This window comes from Misgurnus anguillicaudatus, chromosome 21, assembly GCF_027580225.2.
Source record: "Misgurnus anguillicaudatus chromosome 21, ASM2758022v2, whole genome shotgun sequence".
NCBI classification, from domain to species: Eukaryota; Metazoa; Chordata; class Actinopteri; order Cypriniformes; family Cobitidae; genus Misgurnus; species Misgurnus anguillicaudatus.
In genome coordinates, this window is record NC_073357.2 from 43,397,397 (window position 1) to 43,416,142 (window position 18,746).

Genomic DNA, 18,746 nt, shown 5'->3' on the forward strand with positions numbered 1-18,746 from the left:
GTTTAAATTCTGGTCACAATTTCTCACGTTTACGATTGTGTATTAGGCCTATGCGTTTTATTATGCGATTTTGTTTAAAAGGAGGTTGATCTGTCATATCTGCTATCACCGTTTACGCGTTCTACCTCCATGATGATCTGATCTCTACTCAGAAAGACAATATTTTCGTCAGGCTCAGTTTAAGGCTGTTATTATGCAACATCAACACTCAGTCGATGTCATGTAACGAGGTGGAAAACTATTCCAGTTACTGTTTAGGATTAATATTATAACAAACTATCTCCGTTTTATAGGATTTCTCTGTGAACGCATGTAAAGCTGTTTGTAAACATCCGCATGTGCGAACACCACATGCCCCTCCTTATGGGCGGGGTTTGGTGACGCAATCTCAAGTACAGTCAAGAACAAAGGGGAGGAACTTCGGGTACATAAACAAGTCGAGACCGTACACCGAAGGAGCAACTTGGATATAATTTCTCAAAAAGTAAAGCTATTACATAGAATCAACTTTGCTATTAAGGTAGGCGTTCTTTAACATCTTCTGCACGCATCTTATATTTTTTCTTTTAGGTTTTGAAATACTTCGTCGTTTCTGTGCACTAATGATTGTTTTATTTGTTAAACACTGAAATGTGATTAAACACTATTTAGTAAACTAAAGCATTATTTTTTTACAGGTAACAAATGCGAGACGACATACAATAGCAATTCGCCTAAATGATCTTCATGATATATGGTTAATCTACCGTATTATAGTTTGCCCGATCCTATCAGTCTACGCACTGTAAACTTTTTTTATATAAAAAAAAAAACAGGAAATATTAATGCAGCACGAAGACAAGCAGCCAAACTATAATACTGCTGCATATGCAGCGTCTGAAAACAACACCGCTATGCTTTAAATGGTCAGAACAGCTGATCGATCCTTCCTGTCCCACGTCGAGTTATATATAAAAAAAAGTAATAGTCATTCATTTTGCCTGAGTTAAAGTGATAAAAAGAGATAAAATGTGATCTTAAAAAATGACTATCGTGAAACATCGCAATGTATCTATAAAACTCCATTTAGTTTAATTTTTTTAACTTTTAAAATATTAGTGGAGAAGTCAGACTGTTTGGCGAGCGTCGATCCGATGTCCCCGTTTAATCGGTTCAGTTTATAATACCAATGAGTTTAAATAATGTAATTGTAATGTATTTTATTGTAGTAGCCTAATAATGTATGTAAATTGTAGTAAGACGAACGTCATTAACGGATGACTTGCTAGCTATGCTTTAACCAGTCTGTTCTTGTTCCAGAATGAGTCGGGTTACTTTCTGATGGATGTATGAATTTGGTCAAAAATAAACCTAATTTTAGAAATGAATTCCAGGCAATGTTAAAAATACGTCATGTATGGAAGGGAACACCATGTCTCGACCGGCTGATATCATGCCAAGTGCATTAGTTGTACCAGCAGGGCAGAACATGACCTTAAAGTTACACGATGCTGTTTCCAGTGTCTAATATGAGATGTTAGACATTCTCTGCGGTACTTTCCATCAACAACTTGTATGCCTGTTTAACAGCGAAATAAAGAAAGGTCGTTGCATGATCAATCGTCGTTGCAATCTCGTTTTAGAGAAGAATTATTGCAGTTGAGGTGGAATCCTCTAGAGGGCAGTATGTAAGGGATAATAATGTACACCAAGCTGAATGTTATTTCAAAATAAATCCCCTCAGGGTGATCCCCTCTTGATCATCCTGTGTTTATTTTGCGATAACAACTGGCTGGATGTTTCCTTGATTATACAGTTAATTGCACATAGGAAAAACAATTATCATGTTGTTAGTAAAAAATCCAAAACGAATGACTAAAGGACACGTCAACATCAACAATCAATATTAAAACCTCTGATTTACCATTGTATTTGGTGCCAGAACATACTGCCAAAACTCACAGAAATGAGCACAAATGAACAGCTGTATTTGAGGCTTTTGACAATTTATATTTTATTGTTTTACCCATAATTCGATACCATAATGTTCAGCCCCAGTATTAACCATAGTAATTTGATAAAAACAATGCATAGTATTTACTTGCATACAATGCATTTTTACTTGGTGAAACCATTTGGGATAGTGTAAATACGCATGAGAAATATATAAAACTGTGCTAGTTGTTTTGGGATATTTTAATGCAAACATCGTACATATTGTGTATTTACTGTATCACACTGCTGTCTCCTTTCTTGTGCTGGGTTTGAATTTGTTACAAATGATCTAACAGAACATTTCAAATCAACATTTCATCTTCATTTATTCTCCCAATGCAACTTAACCATGGTTTTAACCATGTTTTTTATTACCATTATTGATTACATATTGAGTACCATTTGTAAAATCAAGGTTTTACTACAAATGTTTGTAAGGGTGCACTGTAAAAAAAGTCTGTAGAAATTACAGTATTTTTGGGAGCTGTTTGCCAGTAACTTACTGTAGATTTAAATTTCTGGAAACAGTTTGTTCAAAGTTACATGAACATTAAACATTAACAAGTAAAAGTACAGCCAAATGCAAAGCATTCTGGAAACCAAAATGTTTTTCTGAAGGAAAAAAAACAGAAAAATGTTGATGAGGATTCTGGTTCCGTATGCTTTGCATGAGACTTTTATTTTATAGTTTTATTCTGTATAGACAAAGACTTGTTAATGTTTAATGTTCATTTAACTTTAAACAAACGGTTGTCAGAAAATAAACAAATAGCTGCATATAACTATAGCTATTTTACAGTGTAACTTACATAACTGTTATTTACATTACATTATTAGATGTTAAGAATTTAGCTGCTTTACAGAAAGTTATAAAACATTCAAAACTTTTATGTAAAATCTACTAATCAGCAATAATAATAATATAAATTATAATATCAAGGTGAAAAAATGGCAATTAGGTTTTTTTTTGTTGTTGTTATAATCGTGCTGCCCTAATACTAGTTAATACTACAGTGGCGACAACGTAAATAAACGGCTTTTGTGGACCAAACTTAAGTTCCAGTAGACTTCTGCATAGCACCAATAACAACAGTTAGTCATAGATTATTTTTGATAAAAAGCAAAATAAATAACCAGTAAATGTAAGTGAGCAACAGATTCCGGAAGTCTTGCCAAATCTGCACGGCCATGATCCATGCGGAAACGAAACGTTTTTATTTTCTACAAGGTATTTTTTCCTGACGTCAGGGTTTTTTATAGTCAGCCCGATAAACAGTTAACTTCGTGCCAGGGGTCCGTGCTTCGTATGTGTATTACTCAATTGTGACTACAGCAACGTATGTGTGTCCGATGAAACCATCTATAGTTTACATCAGGGTTTCCCCAAACTGTGGGAATTGCAGGGGGTTCGTGATGTGATGAAAAACAAATAATTATTTTCAAACATCAGAAAACGGAGAACTTATGCAATATGGACAGATACGTTTTACAAAAAAAAAAAGAAAATTACCAGATATAGGGTCCAATAACAGGAAATAATAATAATGTAAAATACTGTTGATAAAAACTTTAAACAATGAAAAAAATGTTTTTGATGTTAAATGTGCTATTAAATTATTGAAACGCTGTAAAAAAAATCTGTAGAAATTACAGTGTTATTGCATCTGGGTTGGCGGTAACTTACCGTAGATTTAAATTTATGTTATTTACTGGCAACATTTTGTTCAAAGTTAAATGAACATTAAATATTTACAAGTCTTTGTCTTTACAGAGTAAAACTAAAAAACAGCATCAAGCAAAACATTCTGGGAAACAAAATCTGAAGCAAAAAACAGAAAAAGGTTGATGATGATTTCTGGTTCCCAGAATGCTTTGCATGAGGCTGTTATTGTATAGTTTTATTCTGTAAAGATAAAGACTTATTAATATTATAAATAACATAAATTTAAATCTACGGTAAATTACCGGCAACCCAGCTGCAATAACATTGTAATTTCTACAGAATTTACTTAAAATCTCATAGGGTACATCAAGTAAATAATTTAGGTCAAGGAACCGGTATACCTTTTACAAAGTATACAGACTAAAATATGCTGGACTGTTTGGGTAAAATATGGACAAACCTAACCACTGGTTTAAATTAACCTTATGTCAATTATCTGACCCACAAAAAAAGTAATCAACTACAATTTATTACGTGAAACACTCAAGTATTTTTTTCATGTAGGGTGTAATAAATAATTATTTTTATGTTCTGTTCTTTTTTCTTAAAGATCTGATTTATCAAGAACAAAAATGATCGGTAAAATCATTGCACAGTTCGTTGGCAGCGTAGAGGAGAATCCCAGTGATGCTGTAGTTGAAACTGAAGACTACACGAACCTTCTTGAGCTTGAGGATGGCGAATGGGTTATCATAAATATACAAGGTGAGTGTCTTCTGATTTTCAAAATACTGATTTTCAATATACTATAATGTTTTTGTAATGTTTTAAGGGTATTGACACACCTATTCCACTGTAACATGAACTTATTAGGCATAGTAATGAAAGACAAAGTCAAAATTTAAAAACCAAATAAAATGAATTTAAGCATTGGAATTTAACCTTAGATGATCAGAAGGGTTTTGGTTTGAGGCATCGGCTTCGTATTGAAGTTATTTCATTAAATTGAAATAATATCTGCTTTTGTGCAGAGAACCAGTCTGTTGGCTCATGTGAGGCAAACACGTTGGAAAACCTGTTGATTGAGCACCCCAGCATGTCTGTGTACCAGATGAAGCCTGATGAGGAAGACATCGCTTTAGAAGAAGAAGAACCGGAAGACATGACTAGGTAAGATTTAGGACCGATCCAAGAGTTTTAATGAGGTAGGCCAATTTTTCTTAACTATGCAACTTAAAGTGGCATTTGCAGTGCTTAGTTTAAAATGTGTAGGGAATAATCACGTAAACAACATTTTAGGAATACCAAGAAAGGTTGTATGTGCAGGAGGTCACATTGCTTTTAGACATAGGAATGACAGTCATACTTTAAAAATATGAGCAAAACAAGTCTTATGATGTCACATTGACATGCAACCTATATCTTTTTTTTTAACTGCGTCTGTGTTGTCAAACTTTTGCTTTAGGTCTCCACCAATCAGACGTCACGTTTCTTGGCTAGCTGCATGGGGCAGCCCATTGCCCTGCAGCAACATACTGCTTTCAGTGCAGCGTGCCAGAGTTTATAATGAGCATAGAAAGCTGACCCGTGGCGCCCTCAACAGGCAAAACCTTACAAAAACACGCTTTTTATCTGAGCGCCGCTACGGCTACTTCAAGCAGCCCACTCAACGCCTGTACAACTATTGAGCTTTAGTCTTTTCTACATAAAAAAGCTATGTGAATTGTTGTTTTCATCTTCAAGGGGAATACTGATAATCTGATATTTTTCCCCTGTGAGTCTGTTACAAATTTAAAGTGTCATTGAACACAGTGTGGTTTTTTTAAGGTGGACGTCTCATTGGTAGTCTAACACTGACATAACTCAGTAACATAAGCATGCATTGAAAATTCAGTTGGATGATTCAAAACATGACCATAAAGCATTGGCATTAGCAGTGCTTTAGTATTTAAAGGGTGCTTATCTGAAAGTGCAATGTAGTAATGTTTGTGTGATTCTGCTTTGCTATGGTGCCTAAATATCGTTTAAGTGAGAAAAAAAATGTTCTTGAAAATATTTCAGTGTTGAAGCATATGAAAACAAGGCAAAACAATGTGAATCTACATCTTAAGCCTTATGTTTGCATGAGTGATACCAAAGTATGTTGTGATTCATACCATTAAATTTTTTCTGCTAACATATGACTTTGTAAATATAAATGCATTTTGAGGTTTTATTTTCTATCTTCAAGAATACATTTGTAAAATCTTTATAAAAATTAAAAATATTTTTTCATCACATTAAGTCTTGTTTTTTTTAACTGTATTTGAATTGTTTAACCAAATTTTCTCGTTCTTCTGTTACAAGAAAACAAATACAGTATTCACTTGTTTTAACAGCTTTGCCTTTAGTCACGAAGTTTGTGCATCTTCTCCATGAACTTTTTCACTCTCTCTGCATCCAGATCATTTGCCCAATAGCCATCTTTTTTGAAGTGGGAGCCAATGATCATAGCACCTGCTTGAAGGTAGTGCTCCACATTGCTGTGTGTTACTCCAGAACCGATAAGAACAGGGATTCGTACAGATTGGGTAACCTCTGAAAAAAAATACAATAATTAACTTTCCTAACAAGTGCATAAAAATGGTTTGGGCAAAACGTTCATGTAAGAACACCGTTTTGCTACGTGCATGCATAAAAATACAAAAAACATGTTTTTCCTTTATTGTAATGAGTATTTTGGCAGAATGTGCCCCATCCACCATCTGACAGATTCCCCAGCCCAATGGATCAGAACTAAGGAAGGCAATAGGCAAATGTCCAACATAGGCAGCAGGGCAGTGGCAGACTAGGCCTGGGCTTGGTTTTCATGCCTATGTTTACAGCCTTCAATGATCACCAGCCATCTGGAAGTGGGATTTAAAATAGCTAGCAATGCTGTTGTCTATATTAGCCCATACAAGGTCATTGGTTGTGAGGTAGGGCTGAAAGCAGACTGTCTGCTCCATGGGGCTATCACCAGGGCCAAGAGACTTTATGGCATCCTTTTCTCTCCAAGGAAACTACTCTCTCTATGACCTTAAACCCAAATTATACACAAGTTTTATGTGCATGTGGTGAAATACTAGGCCGATGGGCTCTATTATAGTAGATATTGGTGGCAAATTAACCTTGAAAGTATGAGTCCTTAATTAGGGCTAAAGATTCTGAGGTGAATGTGAGTGTGTTAAAGGAAAATTAAAAATAATTATGATTTCAAATATGTAACTTTACTCTCCGTTTAAAGAGACACATGAAAAAAAACTCATACCAGAAAGCATGCTGGGCGCATACAAAACAGAACGAAAGAAAGAGAGGGAGAAACAGATAATTGGAGAATATTGACCTAAAGCATCCAAAATTACCTCGGTCTTGGCAGACTACTATTAATTTTCTTAGTTTTCGTGTATGATAAACTGATGACTAAAAAATACCTGACAAACGATGTTTATATCAGATGGTTTCCATTTAGCTGCGTGATTTGGTTTCATTTCGTGAGATGCTAGGGTGCTGCAGATAAATGTCAGGATGACATATGAGATAGGTTTGTTTGTACTGTAGCAATTCTGAATTGAGTAATTCAAACATGCATAGCACACTAGATCCCTGATCTGATTTAGGGAATCAATCACAGTGTAGCCTAATAAATCAAAGAAATAAACATACTGCAAAAAAGGAAAAGCGTATTGTATAGTAAAACAGATAAATCTGTATAAATACACACTATAAAGTTTTGTTTGTAAATAATAACAACTGTTTCCAAACAGCCCTCACACCTGGCATTTTTGTAAATATAGGTAGATGTGCGGCAAACCCATGGCATTGGTTGAGCCAGATGTTGACATGTCAGACAAACATAGCACTGAAAGAACCACAGTATTTACACTTTTCTGTAGAAATGGTTTCCTGACCTACTTTCATGACGCTCAACTGACAGTGCATGCTGTTAGCAACCCCTAAAGCCATGGCTTTTATTCCCAGGCTGTAACAAAGGTTTATTACTCATAAAATAAAATGCCCTGAAAGTTAAAATCATCTGACAAATTTTTTAATGTTTGGTTAAAGCTGCTTCTGCACATTACATATATATTCACATATATTTTAACATTAAAAAAAATTACACACGACATCTAAATCACCTGTCAGACTCACCCCTTAATTCTTCTGGATCAGCTTGCGCTCCAGTTGCCGTTCCTGTGACGATGACTCCATCAGAGAGGAAGAACTCAGCTGCTTTGGCTGTCTCAGCTATACTCACATCTGAAGTGAGGGCATGGGCACTAAAATGACAATTATTCCTTCACTTACTTCATATGATAGCAGAAAATTATGTGACAATTAATTGGCATTGCAAGAGTTTTAAAGGACAAGTTCGGTATTTTAGACTTAAAGCCCTGTTTATGATGAAATAGAACGGTTTTGACTGAAATTTGGACATATGATGTTGGCCCGAGAATTTTCAGATGTTTATTGTATCACCTCCTACCTCTACAATGGCTTTATAGGTGCACTGGAACAATCCTTTCTAAAATGCATTAAAATTCGTTTACAAAGACGTGAAACTCACCGAGTGGTCAGTGGTGTTCACTGATATGCTCACACAAAAATCGCTGCAAAAGATGCTTTCCAACACGTGTTTTAGCATTCGTTGTAAACTTGTGGACCTATTTTTCTAAACACCCGTACATTTTTCCGTTGAGAGCTTCAATAATAGACACTCCAGCCCAGTTGGTGGCGATAATCCGCCTTTGCCAATTGCAAGAATACAAACAACGTTCCCGGTGCGGAGTAATAGCGTACCTCACAGCACATCTAAAACAAGTCAATGGAGTTGGACAAAAACTACAATAAAACCTGTTGGAAAGCGTCTCCTGCAGCGACCCCCGTGTGAGCATATCAGTGAACACCCCCGACCACTTGGTGAGTTTCACGTCTTTGTAAACGAAAGTTTAATGCATTTTTAGAAAGGATTGTTCCTGTGCACCTATGCAGCCATTCTGGAGGTGGGAGGTGATGCAATAAGCACCCGAGAATTCTCGGGCCAGCATCATATGTCCAAATTTTAGTCAAAACCTTTCTATTTCATCATAAACAATCTGAAAACAGGGCTTTAAGTGTAATATACCGAACTTGAAATTTAATGCAATCATACCTGTGCTTCTTCTTGATGTCTGTAAAGATCTGAATGTGCTCTGCTCCGATGTGTCTACGGTAGCGCAGTAGCTCACCAGCACAAGCATTTAGCAGGCCTTCATCAGCTACATGCGAAAACACAAAGCCCTCCGCACGGATAAAATCCAACCCTTTAAAGGGGGAGTTGTAAGTTAAAGGCACACTCCATTTTTTTTGAAAATAAGCTAATTTTCCAGCTCGCCTAGAGTTAAACATCCGATTTCTACCTCTCCGGAATCCATTGAGCTAGGGTGGCCATTCGTGCCAGTTCCGCTGGACACGTCCCGAACATGTTTTCGGGTTCGTTCTCCGGAAGTCGTGTTGGTCGACCGCATACGTCATCAAGGTTTAATATTTCGGGTTTAATTTCAGAAAAGCAACCTTTACATTTCAAGGTAAGAATGAAACTACAATGATTGTATGTCTTAAAAGAAAAAAAGTCTTAATTTTCTAATGTATTTAACTGAAATGTGAAAACCTCAATGAAGACGTATGCGGTCGAGCAACGCGACTTCCGGAGAACGCACCCGAAAACATGTTCGGGAGGTGTCCGGCGGAACTGGCACGAATGGCCACCCTACATTGAGCTGATATCCGGGTCTAGTGATACCACTTTTAGCATAGCTTAGCACAATCCACCGAATCTGACCAGACCATCAGCCGACAGAAAATTAAAAGTTGCGCTTTTGCTGCTGCGTAATATCATTGCACCTCCAGCAACCATGTTACAGCAGCACACCTTGACTATAACGCCATAATGAGAGTATAGTTCCTAGCCATATCTGCATAGAAAATCGCAACTTTTATTTTTCTGTCGGTCTTAGTACACGTTGTAACTACAAATGAGTCTAGTTTTAATAGGAATAATATCTAAACTCTTTCTTTGGTTTTTTTTTAGCGCAATGCTAATGGTCTAATCAGATTCAATGGATTGTGCTAAGCTATGCTAAAAGAGGTAGCGCCAGACCCGGAGTTCGTCTGAATAGATTCCAAACCGGTAAAAAAATCAAATGTTTAACTCTAGGGGAGCTGGAAAATTAGTATATTTTCAAAAAAAATGTGAGTGTCCCCTTAATATTTCAAGAGTTTCGTAGCAAAACGAGATAACCACCGTTTTATAAATTGTTCAGAAATCTTGTTTTTTCGTTGTGCATTCCAATTAATATCAATGCAACTGCAGTTGGTTTGTTTTGATTTAAACCTTCATAACTTAAAAAATACAGCTAAGTAGCACCATAAAACAAAATAAGAACATCATAACATAATAATAAACATGTTTTGACAAAAATGTTAAAAAATGGATTTATCTCGTTTTGCAATGAAACTCTTCATTTGTAAAATATCATGTGATGTAAATTTAGGGGAACTCTTCAACATAAGGCATTTGTGACCGTTTTTACATTCTTGTGAACACCTGATGCCAAGGCAACGGCCAGCGCTGATTTGTTTGCAGCAGAGAGGATCTGTACACCAAGTGGCCAGGATGGATAAAGCCTTCTAACGGCAGAACACACAGCGGTCATAGATGCACACACCTCTGGACCCGCCTCAAGGGTGTAAGGAATATCATGCATGTTTTCAATGATCACTCCATCCTGTCAAGAGATGATTGTTTAAAATTAGCACAACTGACGGAATACATTTGAACAAACAAATAGACATTTCTGTTTACTAAAAATAAAAATGTTGAACCATTATGTTGTTTATAATCTTCTGTAAGACCAAAGAAACCATCACAGAAATTGTATTGGATTTTATGGTTATAGCGGGAGTTGTATTGGTTTTAATGAAAACTGTTATGGTCTCTGCTGGTCAAGCACATTGCTGGCTTCTGTTGTTGGGTTGATATGGTGTAAGGGAAACCCTATTAAATCCTACTAGATTAAGACTCTAGATTAAGATTAAGATTTAAAATGTACAGTTGATGACCCCTAGTGGTATTTGTAATGACAAACATAAGAATTTGTATTCGTTTGTTTTCAGCAGTGTAGTTTAGTTAGTATCTCGATTTGAATGACCCTTGCAGGTACCCGTTCTGACACACTGGCAATAACATTTTAACTACGCCAATGGTTATATATTACTTAAAAATGCAAGAAAGCACAATATGATTATAGTGGAATACAATCACTTATACATTTACTTATTAACCACGTACAAGCCCTGCTTGGTGGTAAATGTCCGCTTCTCGACATGCTTTCTCTGTGATCCCCGACACAGTTGTGCTGTTTAATGGAGTCCCTTCAAAAAACAAATAACGTTAAGAGTTCAAACTTTTACTGCACTTTCTTAATACAGACTCCAGAAAAACAAATACCTTACCCGGCAGGGCTTGAACGTGAATCATGCCAATGACATTTGATTTAAATCGTCCGAAAAGTTTTAAAAACTTCATTTCTTTCGTCCTACAATACCCAGATTCGGGAGTACGTTTGATGGTCACGTGACTGGTCAAAGGTTATACTTACAGAAGTGTTGCAGTCTAACAGTGACAACACTAAAAAAAATCGACATTTTTAATATTGTATTTTAAAAAGCTATTATATACTGTTGAAAACAATGTATTTGTAAGGAGCGCCAGTCTTTCTAAAGTAACTGATTTGCATGCGTTTGTCTGATACAGCAACTGCAACAAATAGTTACATCTACTGCGTTTCATCCCCTTTTCAACACGTGACATCTCAAACGGTCAAACGTGCATAACCAACACATCCCATTACCCATCTTCTCGACAAGATATTATGATAAAATTCAACTATTTAACGCAATCGCTCGGATTGTTTACTTCTTGAGCTTGCTAGCCATGTGCTCTTCGAACTTCCTGAGATTCAGCGCCGCCCCTCAAGTGACGTCATCAAACACACTCCTGTTTTGCCGGCAAAAATTTTCGCGTTTCTAAACTTTGTTTTGTTGACGAATGCATGTTTGATATATAACACGGGATTTTTGTGGTTGACACGCACCGGTGTATATCGCGAAGCGGCATCGATTGCATTTGTTTGCTGTTGTTATGTCGGCGCGGGGATTTTAAATGACCCGCGTTGACGGCCCCTTTTAGCCACGGCAGGCGGTTTATAAGACAAGGCGCAAAATTACTGGCGCCAGCTCAGAGCGAGAGGACTGCGGAACACATCACAGCCATATGCTGGGAACATACACATCGTTGGGTCAGTTTTACTAAATAATGTTTTGTGTAATACCCTACTAACTCCTGCATCCGTGGATATCTGGAGAGAAATAATATTCAGAGAGCATCATATTAAGGTAAGTACATTAGAGACGTATAGTCATTGTTTGAAGTTTTTTTAAAACCACTACTATGTTTGTGGTGCGTATTAAAGATTTTAAGGGATCCCATTTGGAAAATAAGTTTGCGGATGCTTTTGTTTTTCAGCGTAAACTATTGCGAGAGCGCGTTTAATGAAATGAGGAATAGTGATTGCCTCGGCCATTTTCTGACTCCCTTGGGTAGAGCGATAAAACCCCGTTTTATTTAATAAAGCAAGAAAATTATTAACACATAATAGGATTATACCCAAAATATAGACTCTGTAGTGCATATATATGAGATCTGAAAGTCATATGTTGCGTTTTTGGTGTAGTTTTGACCTCCTGAACATTGTTCCCAGTTCTACTTCCCCGCGCCCAAAGCGCTTTGTGAAGACTTGCATGAGGGGGGTTGGGATTAAACGCCACAAATCGGACATTTTTATAAAATAACACTTCTGTTTTTTAGGCTCTCTTCATTCAAGAGAGACACACGCGTGGATATCATGCCAAGTAAGAAAGTGTAAGTTTCGATTTAGTGTCTTTCTACGTGAGTTTTGACAATCGGTGTGCAAGGAAAAGTTACAGCACGAGCTGGCCAGTTAGCGACTTGCACAGAGTTTTTGTCCAGTTTGGAAATGTAACATTATTATTTTATATACAGGACACAAACAGAGCAGATTAACACAAAAGATGAACCTCCTAAAGCAAATTCCGCGCGTCCAAGGAAAAGGAAAGCAGACGTGGCTATTGTAAGAAACATTTTGCTCATCTTTATATTCTGTTATGAAGGGTGGCATAATGGGAGCTAACGTTTGATTGTTGTGCTTCTGATCCACAGCACTTACAAGATCCAGATGAAGAGGTCACGGAGATGACCAGAAAGAAACCATGTGCATCCCAGGTATGAATGAAACTTGGGCTAGGCCAATATGGTATCAATAGGCCTCTTGATATGATGCTAAACCAACTTCACCATGCATGTCAATTTAGCATTTTGTACGTAATGGTTGGATTGTGTGACTCAGGGGCTAAATTAATATTTCTGCTTGATAAATGCAACCAAAGAGAACTTCAACTTAATAGTGATTTTGTTTCATTTTTTTTGTCCGTGTCACCATATGGCAATGCCATTTAATGGGTTAAGGCCATTGCTTGATTTCATCTGGTGAGCTTTCTGTGGATCAAAGAAGTTCTTTTTTTACAATTGCTTTGTTTCATGACTGTCCCAGTTACAGAGGGCGGGCTGATGTATTTGTTTATATCCGTTAGAAGTCTTACCTTTTTTGTCCTTCCTCCTTTCATACTCTTGCTCAGGCCTGCTGGAATCCTGACACGGGTTACACAAGCCCATGCAGGCGGATCCCCACACCTGATGAAGTCGAGGAACCGGTTGCTGTTGGCAGCGTGGGATTCGCACAGTACACCTCAGAAAACATTTTCATCACTCCCCCACGCTCTACCCCCCTACCAGCCCTCTGGTGAGTGAGTTATAACTGCATTTAGTTACCTAGATCAATACATTTGCATAATTAACTATTTGCTCATCCTGTCTTACAAGACCTCTTTTACACATCCCTAGGGACTCATTTTAGGGTTTAATATGTTTGTTTGAAACTATAAGTGCTTTATATATATTGTTTAAACGCTGTCCTCATGTTGTGGCGTATTTCAAGACTTTGTTAAATGTTACCATAATGTAAAAGTGTGCTTTTATCTATACTTTTTTATAGTTGGGCGAGCAAAGATGACGTGTGGAACAACCTACTTAGAAAGGACAAAATTTACCTAAGAGATACACGCGTTATGCACAGACATCCAAATCTCCAACCCAAAATGAGAGCAATTCTGCTGGATTGGCTAATGGAGGTTTGTAATTCTTGTTTAACAATTCACACATTTTAATCATATCTCATTAAGAAGGGTGGGACTACTGCAACCGTTTTAAATTTTGTCTGGACCTCTGAGGTTCACAAAGGCTGTTTCCCAAATGCAGCATGATGCTAATTTGGAGCAGCGCTTATTTGCAATTACAATCGGTGTCGAATGATGTTTACCGTCATGGAGTTTTGTTGATTGTGGGGGGAGTGTGGTTTCCCCCAATAAGATGAAATAATGACATCATGGTCATTGACCCATTTATTGTCTTTTCAGGTTTGTGATGTGTATAAACTACACAGAGAAACGTTTTACTTGAGTCAGGATTACTTTGATCGTTTCATGGCCACACAAGAGAACGTAATGAAAACAACACTACAGCTTATTGGCATCTCCTGCCTCTTCATTGCTGCCAAAATGGAGGTATGAATCCCTGACCCTGAACATGCAATATCAGTGCAATTATTCAGTTTCAATAGTACATACCTTGTAGTTGTAAACCTGAAAAATAATTGGGCCTTTTTGTGATGATCCAAAGGAAATTTACCCTCCCAAAGTGCACCAGTTCGCTTACGTTACTGATGGGGCCTGCTCAGAAGAGGACATTTTCAGCATGGAAATTATCATCATGAAGGTAGATCATCATCATTTTACCTCAATACCTTGGAAATACTTCCAAACACTTCTTGTCTGACTGCTTAAATGATACATTTTATATCTAATCTACTTGATTCCTTTCTTTTAAGGAGTTGAATTGGAGTTTGAGCCCTGTAACCCCAGTGGCTTGGCTGAACATTTACATGCAGATGGCCTATTTGAAGGAGCATGCTGAAGTTCTCGTGTCCCAGTACCCGCAGGCTACGTTCGTACAAATTGCAGAGGTAGGGATACATGCATTTTTAGGATCAGCAGACTTGGATTTGTTTCTTTTTTTTTATGCGTATATATACAGAATCTGCCTTTTTTCCTTGTTTCTCACCAATTCTGAGACTAACTGCAAGTTTTGTTTTCTCTTATGTAGCTCTTGGATCTGTGTATACTAGATGTAAAGAGTCTGGAGTTTTCGTGTAGTCTTCTTGCAGCTTCAGCACTCTTCCATTTCTCATCTCTGGAACTAGTGATTAAAGTTTCAGGTATTGTGACATGTTTTTTTCCTTGGAATAGGGCATGTATGTACAGTGGGGTGATAAACATTTGGGATTACAAAACTGATTTAAACCTGTAAAAAAGATTTAAAGAATAAGTAATATTAAAATGAAATCTAATATTCAGCACTGTTATGATTACTAGGTAAATGTGTGGCATTGATAACGCTTACTTTTATCCAGGTGCCTAGATTGCTTCAATTTTTAAAGATGTAGATTTGCAAGCAGTATTTCAAAATCTTTCAACTTTAGTTATCATTGTCACATCACTTTCAACATTAATGTGTATAATATTATTTTATAAAGGATAAAATACTTATTTGTTATAGGCAATATGTAAAGAGGATGTCTTCTCTGTTTTAAAATGTTTTGACCGCACTGTTTCGTTAGACTGAATCACAAACCTAGGCATGAATCAGTGTTTGAAGTTTACCTAAATTGTTTTTTGTGGGGCCTCCAGGGCTAAAGTGGTCCGATTTGGAGGAGTGCGTGAAGTGGATGGTCCCTTTTGCCATGTCAATCCGTGAAGTGGGCAGTTCGGCTCTCAAGACATTCAAAGGAATCGCAACAGATGACATGCACAATATTCAGACTCATGTGCCTTACTTGGATTGGCTGGTTAGTTGACTTGGCTTGAAAGTATTTGTTCAAAGCTTGGGTTATTTTATTTACATGGCTATGTAATCTCAGAACATTGGGTCTCATTCACTAAACTAGTGATGTGCGTACGGGTGTTTTCACGAACAAATCGTGATTCATCGAAAACTTTCGTATCAAAATTTCTTCTAAATGTAAGCAAAAATTCGCGAAACCCTAAAACCACACGTACGCAATAATCATGTACATTATAATCAAATACAAGGCTATAATTATAATGTTTATAATAATGTTGATATAAAATTTACATGATTTTGTATTATAATAATTTCTTTATTTTATTATACATTATCTATATTATTATTATTATTATTATTATTATTATTATAATTATATATTATATATTATACATTATTATAGCCTACTTATTTTTTTTCTACACATAAAGAAGATGCACATAATGGCACATCTTCACGCTTTCCTTCCTCACTTTTTAAATCTGTATATAAAAGCGTCGGCTTAATGCCTAATGTAAACGTCATGTAAATGTAATGAGAACGTCTAAACATCAATCACTTGATCTCCTGTCTGTTTTATTTAGGGTACAGATGCGTGTCTGTGTCGTATTAATTAAATGGCATATATTTGTTAAAGGGACTTTCCACTTTTTTTGAAAAATGCTAATTTTCCAGGTCCCCTAGAGTTAAACATTTGATTCATATCATTTTGAAATCCATTCAGCTGATCTCCGGGTCTGGCGCTAGCACTTTTAGCATAGCTTAGCACAATCCATTGAATCTGATTAGACCATTACATTAGCATTGCGCTAAAAATTAACCAAAGAGTTTCAATATTTTTTCTATTTAAAACGTTACTCTTCTGTAGTTACATCGTGTACTAAGATGGACAGAAAATTAAGTTAATTTTTGTGCGATGCTAATGGTCTAATTGGATTCAATGGATTGTGATAAGCTATGCTAAAAGTGCTAATGCCAGACCCGGAGATCAACTGAATGGATTCCAAAACAGTAAGAATCAAGTGTTTAACTTTAGGGGAGCTGGAAATTAACATATTTTTTAAAAAAAAGTAGAATGTCTCTTTAACGCATCCAATACTTTGTTACTACATGTTTTTTTTTCGAGGTCTTTTGCTTCTATGACAATCTGCTCTAAAAGTTTCTGTGGACTAGCGCTGTGGAAAGCCCATATATATGGAGCTGGTTTCGGAGTGTTTTATGTAAATTGCCAATGTAAAACACTCGCGTTCTGAATAAGACGGAAAGTTTTTGTGAGAAGTTCAAATACGAAAAACATATGCAATTATTAGTAAATGAGAACCAATGACTTCAGAGGATCTAAATGTCTATAATTTAACATAAGATTGAGACTTAACAGGTGGTCTGACGTTTTCTTGTTTTGTGTTTCAGGGGCGGGTGCACTCCTATCAGCTAGTGGATGTTGAGAGCAGTCAGAGGTCTCCAGTTCCATCTGGAGTACTCACTCCACCACCCAGTAGTGAGAAACCAGAGAGTACAGTCTCCTGACTTTTATGTGGATTAGGGGACAGTTCTGACTGATGAATTTAAATGAAATGCAACATATACAGAGTGGTGGCATTACGGGATGCACAGGAACATCGATTTTACGTGGATTGGCATGAGATTGTATACCAAAAGCATCTTGTGCTTTTTTATGTGAGCCTGGAAAGATATACTTTGTTTTTAATGGTCCAAAGGTTTGGTGTTTGTATTTTTGTTAATTTTACAAATGTAGACTACCTGCCAAAATCTTGGAGCTGTTATTGGCTCCGATTGCTGCTAAAAGAGGGTGGGACTGGAGCAGATGGAAAGATGACCACTGAGATCCCCGCACAAATATGGGCATGGATTTCTGTGGCTCAGGTTGCCATTTGGACCAGCAAATCCTGACAGGTTGTCATGGGGACTGAAGTCTCCATTGCCAGAAAGGACCAGAGAAATCACCAGCTTCAGAAGCTAGGACTCAGATTTTTATATTTAAGATTTTTCTCTGGTTGCCTTCTTAAGTATGTGTTCGAACCAAATCTGATCATTCCTTTTATAGGTTTGTTTTTAACATGATGCTGCTACATTTCATATGTCTAAATAAAGCAACTGTCTCAGACAGTTTTTTAAGTTTAATAGTTTGGTTTTGTGTACATTCTTACAGAAGTGCAACTTTACTAATTAGTTGATCAGGTTTTATACACCAGATTATAAATAAACCGTGCTAAATGGCACTAAAAGTGGTTCACTGGCTCATAATCCGAGGGAAACCATTTTAAATTCCATATAGCACCTGTGTAGATCATACTGTGCTCTGTAGAACCATAAGTGGTGCTGTTTCACACTATATGGTTCCTCATAAAAATGGTTCCCCTATGATTACCAGCTTTTAGTGCTATGTAGCAGCCCTTTTTTTATATTCCTTTTTTTTTAATGAATTGTCCCTTTTAATAATGGAACTTAACAAAGTGCTTGTTTGGTGAAAAAAAGTCTAAAGTTTTTTGTGTTTTAGTTTTTTACATTAGTTAGGATGAATTTATGTAAATAACATTGTATATAACACAGATAAAATATCTTTAATACTGAGTAAGGCCATGTCAAACATTGAAATGAAAGCAAAATTAATGATTGTAATCAAACTTTTATTCTCCTTATATAATTATTTGGTTACGAGACTTTAGCCTGGATTTACATGCAACATTTTTTAACAATAACATATAAAATTTTAAATGTTAGCATGTGAACACCCAAAGATGATGCATTGGAAAAAGAAAATGTTTTAGACCGAATTACAGCTAATATTTTACATTAAGCACCACTTTACGGTGTGTAATTTGATGTGCATGTTCAAAAGCAGGCTGATTTGATTATTAGCCCAATTTATTATGCCATTTATTAAGTTAACCTGGTTATCGAAAAGCAGTCAATGCAGATTAGTGATAATATGGAATTACACGCTGCTTGCTATTATGATTTGGTATATGTGTTAGAAAATTAGCAGGTTTTGAA

At 36.5% G+C, this 18,746-nt stretch overlaps 3 protein-coding genes across 3 annotated transcripts; 2 read left to right on the top strand and 1 right to left on the bottom strand.

Annotated features, from left to right (window-relative positions):
• Window positions 1–362: 362 nt before the first annotated feature.
• On the top strand, window positions 363–5,916 carry LOC129446849 (uncharacterized). The gene is made up of 4 exons (XM_055208235.2): window positions 363–520; window positions 4,248–4,402; window positions 4,669–4,807; window positions 5,103–5,916. Exons 2-4 carry the CDS (start codon window positions 4,270–4,272, stop codon window positions 5,323–5,325), a joined length of 495 nt encoding a protein of 164 aa, XP_055064210.2. The 5' UTR covers window positions 363–520; window positions 4,248–4,269; the 3' UTR covers window positions 5,326–5,916.
• On the bottom strand, window positions 5,351–11,592 carry LOC129446842 (uncharacterized protein F13E9.13, mitochondrial). Its single transcript, XM_055208227.2, has 6 exons — window positions 11,150–11,592; window positions 10,986–11,068; window positions 10,242–10,422; window positions 8,808–8,958; window positions 7,808–7,935; window positions 5,351–6,214 (listed from the first exon to the last, which is right to left on the bottom strand). The coding sequence occupies exons 1-6, from the start codon at window positions 11,220–11,222 to the stop codon at window positions 6,024–6,026; spliced, it is 807 nt and encodes a 268-aa protein (XP_055064202.2). The 5' UTR covers window positions 11,223–11,592; the 3' UTR covers window positions 5,351–6,023.
• A 131-nt stretch (window positions 11,593–11,723) lies between these two features.
• Window positions 11,724–17,873, top strand: ccne1 (cyclin E1). Its single transcript, XM_055208214.2, has 12 exons — window positions 11,724–12,091; window positions 12,564–12,617; window positions 12,759–12,846; window positions 12,936–12,998; window positions 13,412–13,575; window positions 13,828–13,963; window positions 14,249–14,395; window positions 14,511–14,606; window positions 14,719–14,853; window positions 14,994–15,105; window positions 15,578–15,735; window positions 17,142–17,873. Exons 2-12 carry the CDS (start codon window positions 12,601–12,603, stop codon window positions 17,256–17,258), a joined length of 1,233 nt encoding a protein of 410 aa, XP_055064189.1. The 5' UTR covers window positions 11,724–12,091; window positions 12,564–12,600; the 3' UTR covers window positions 17,259–17,873.
• The last annotated feature ends 873 nt before the right edge of the window (window positions 17,874–18,746 follow it).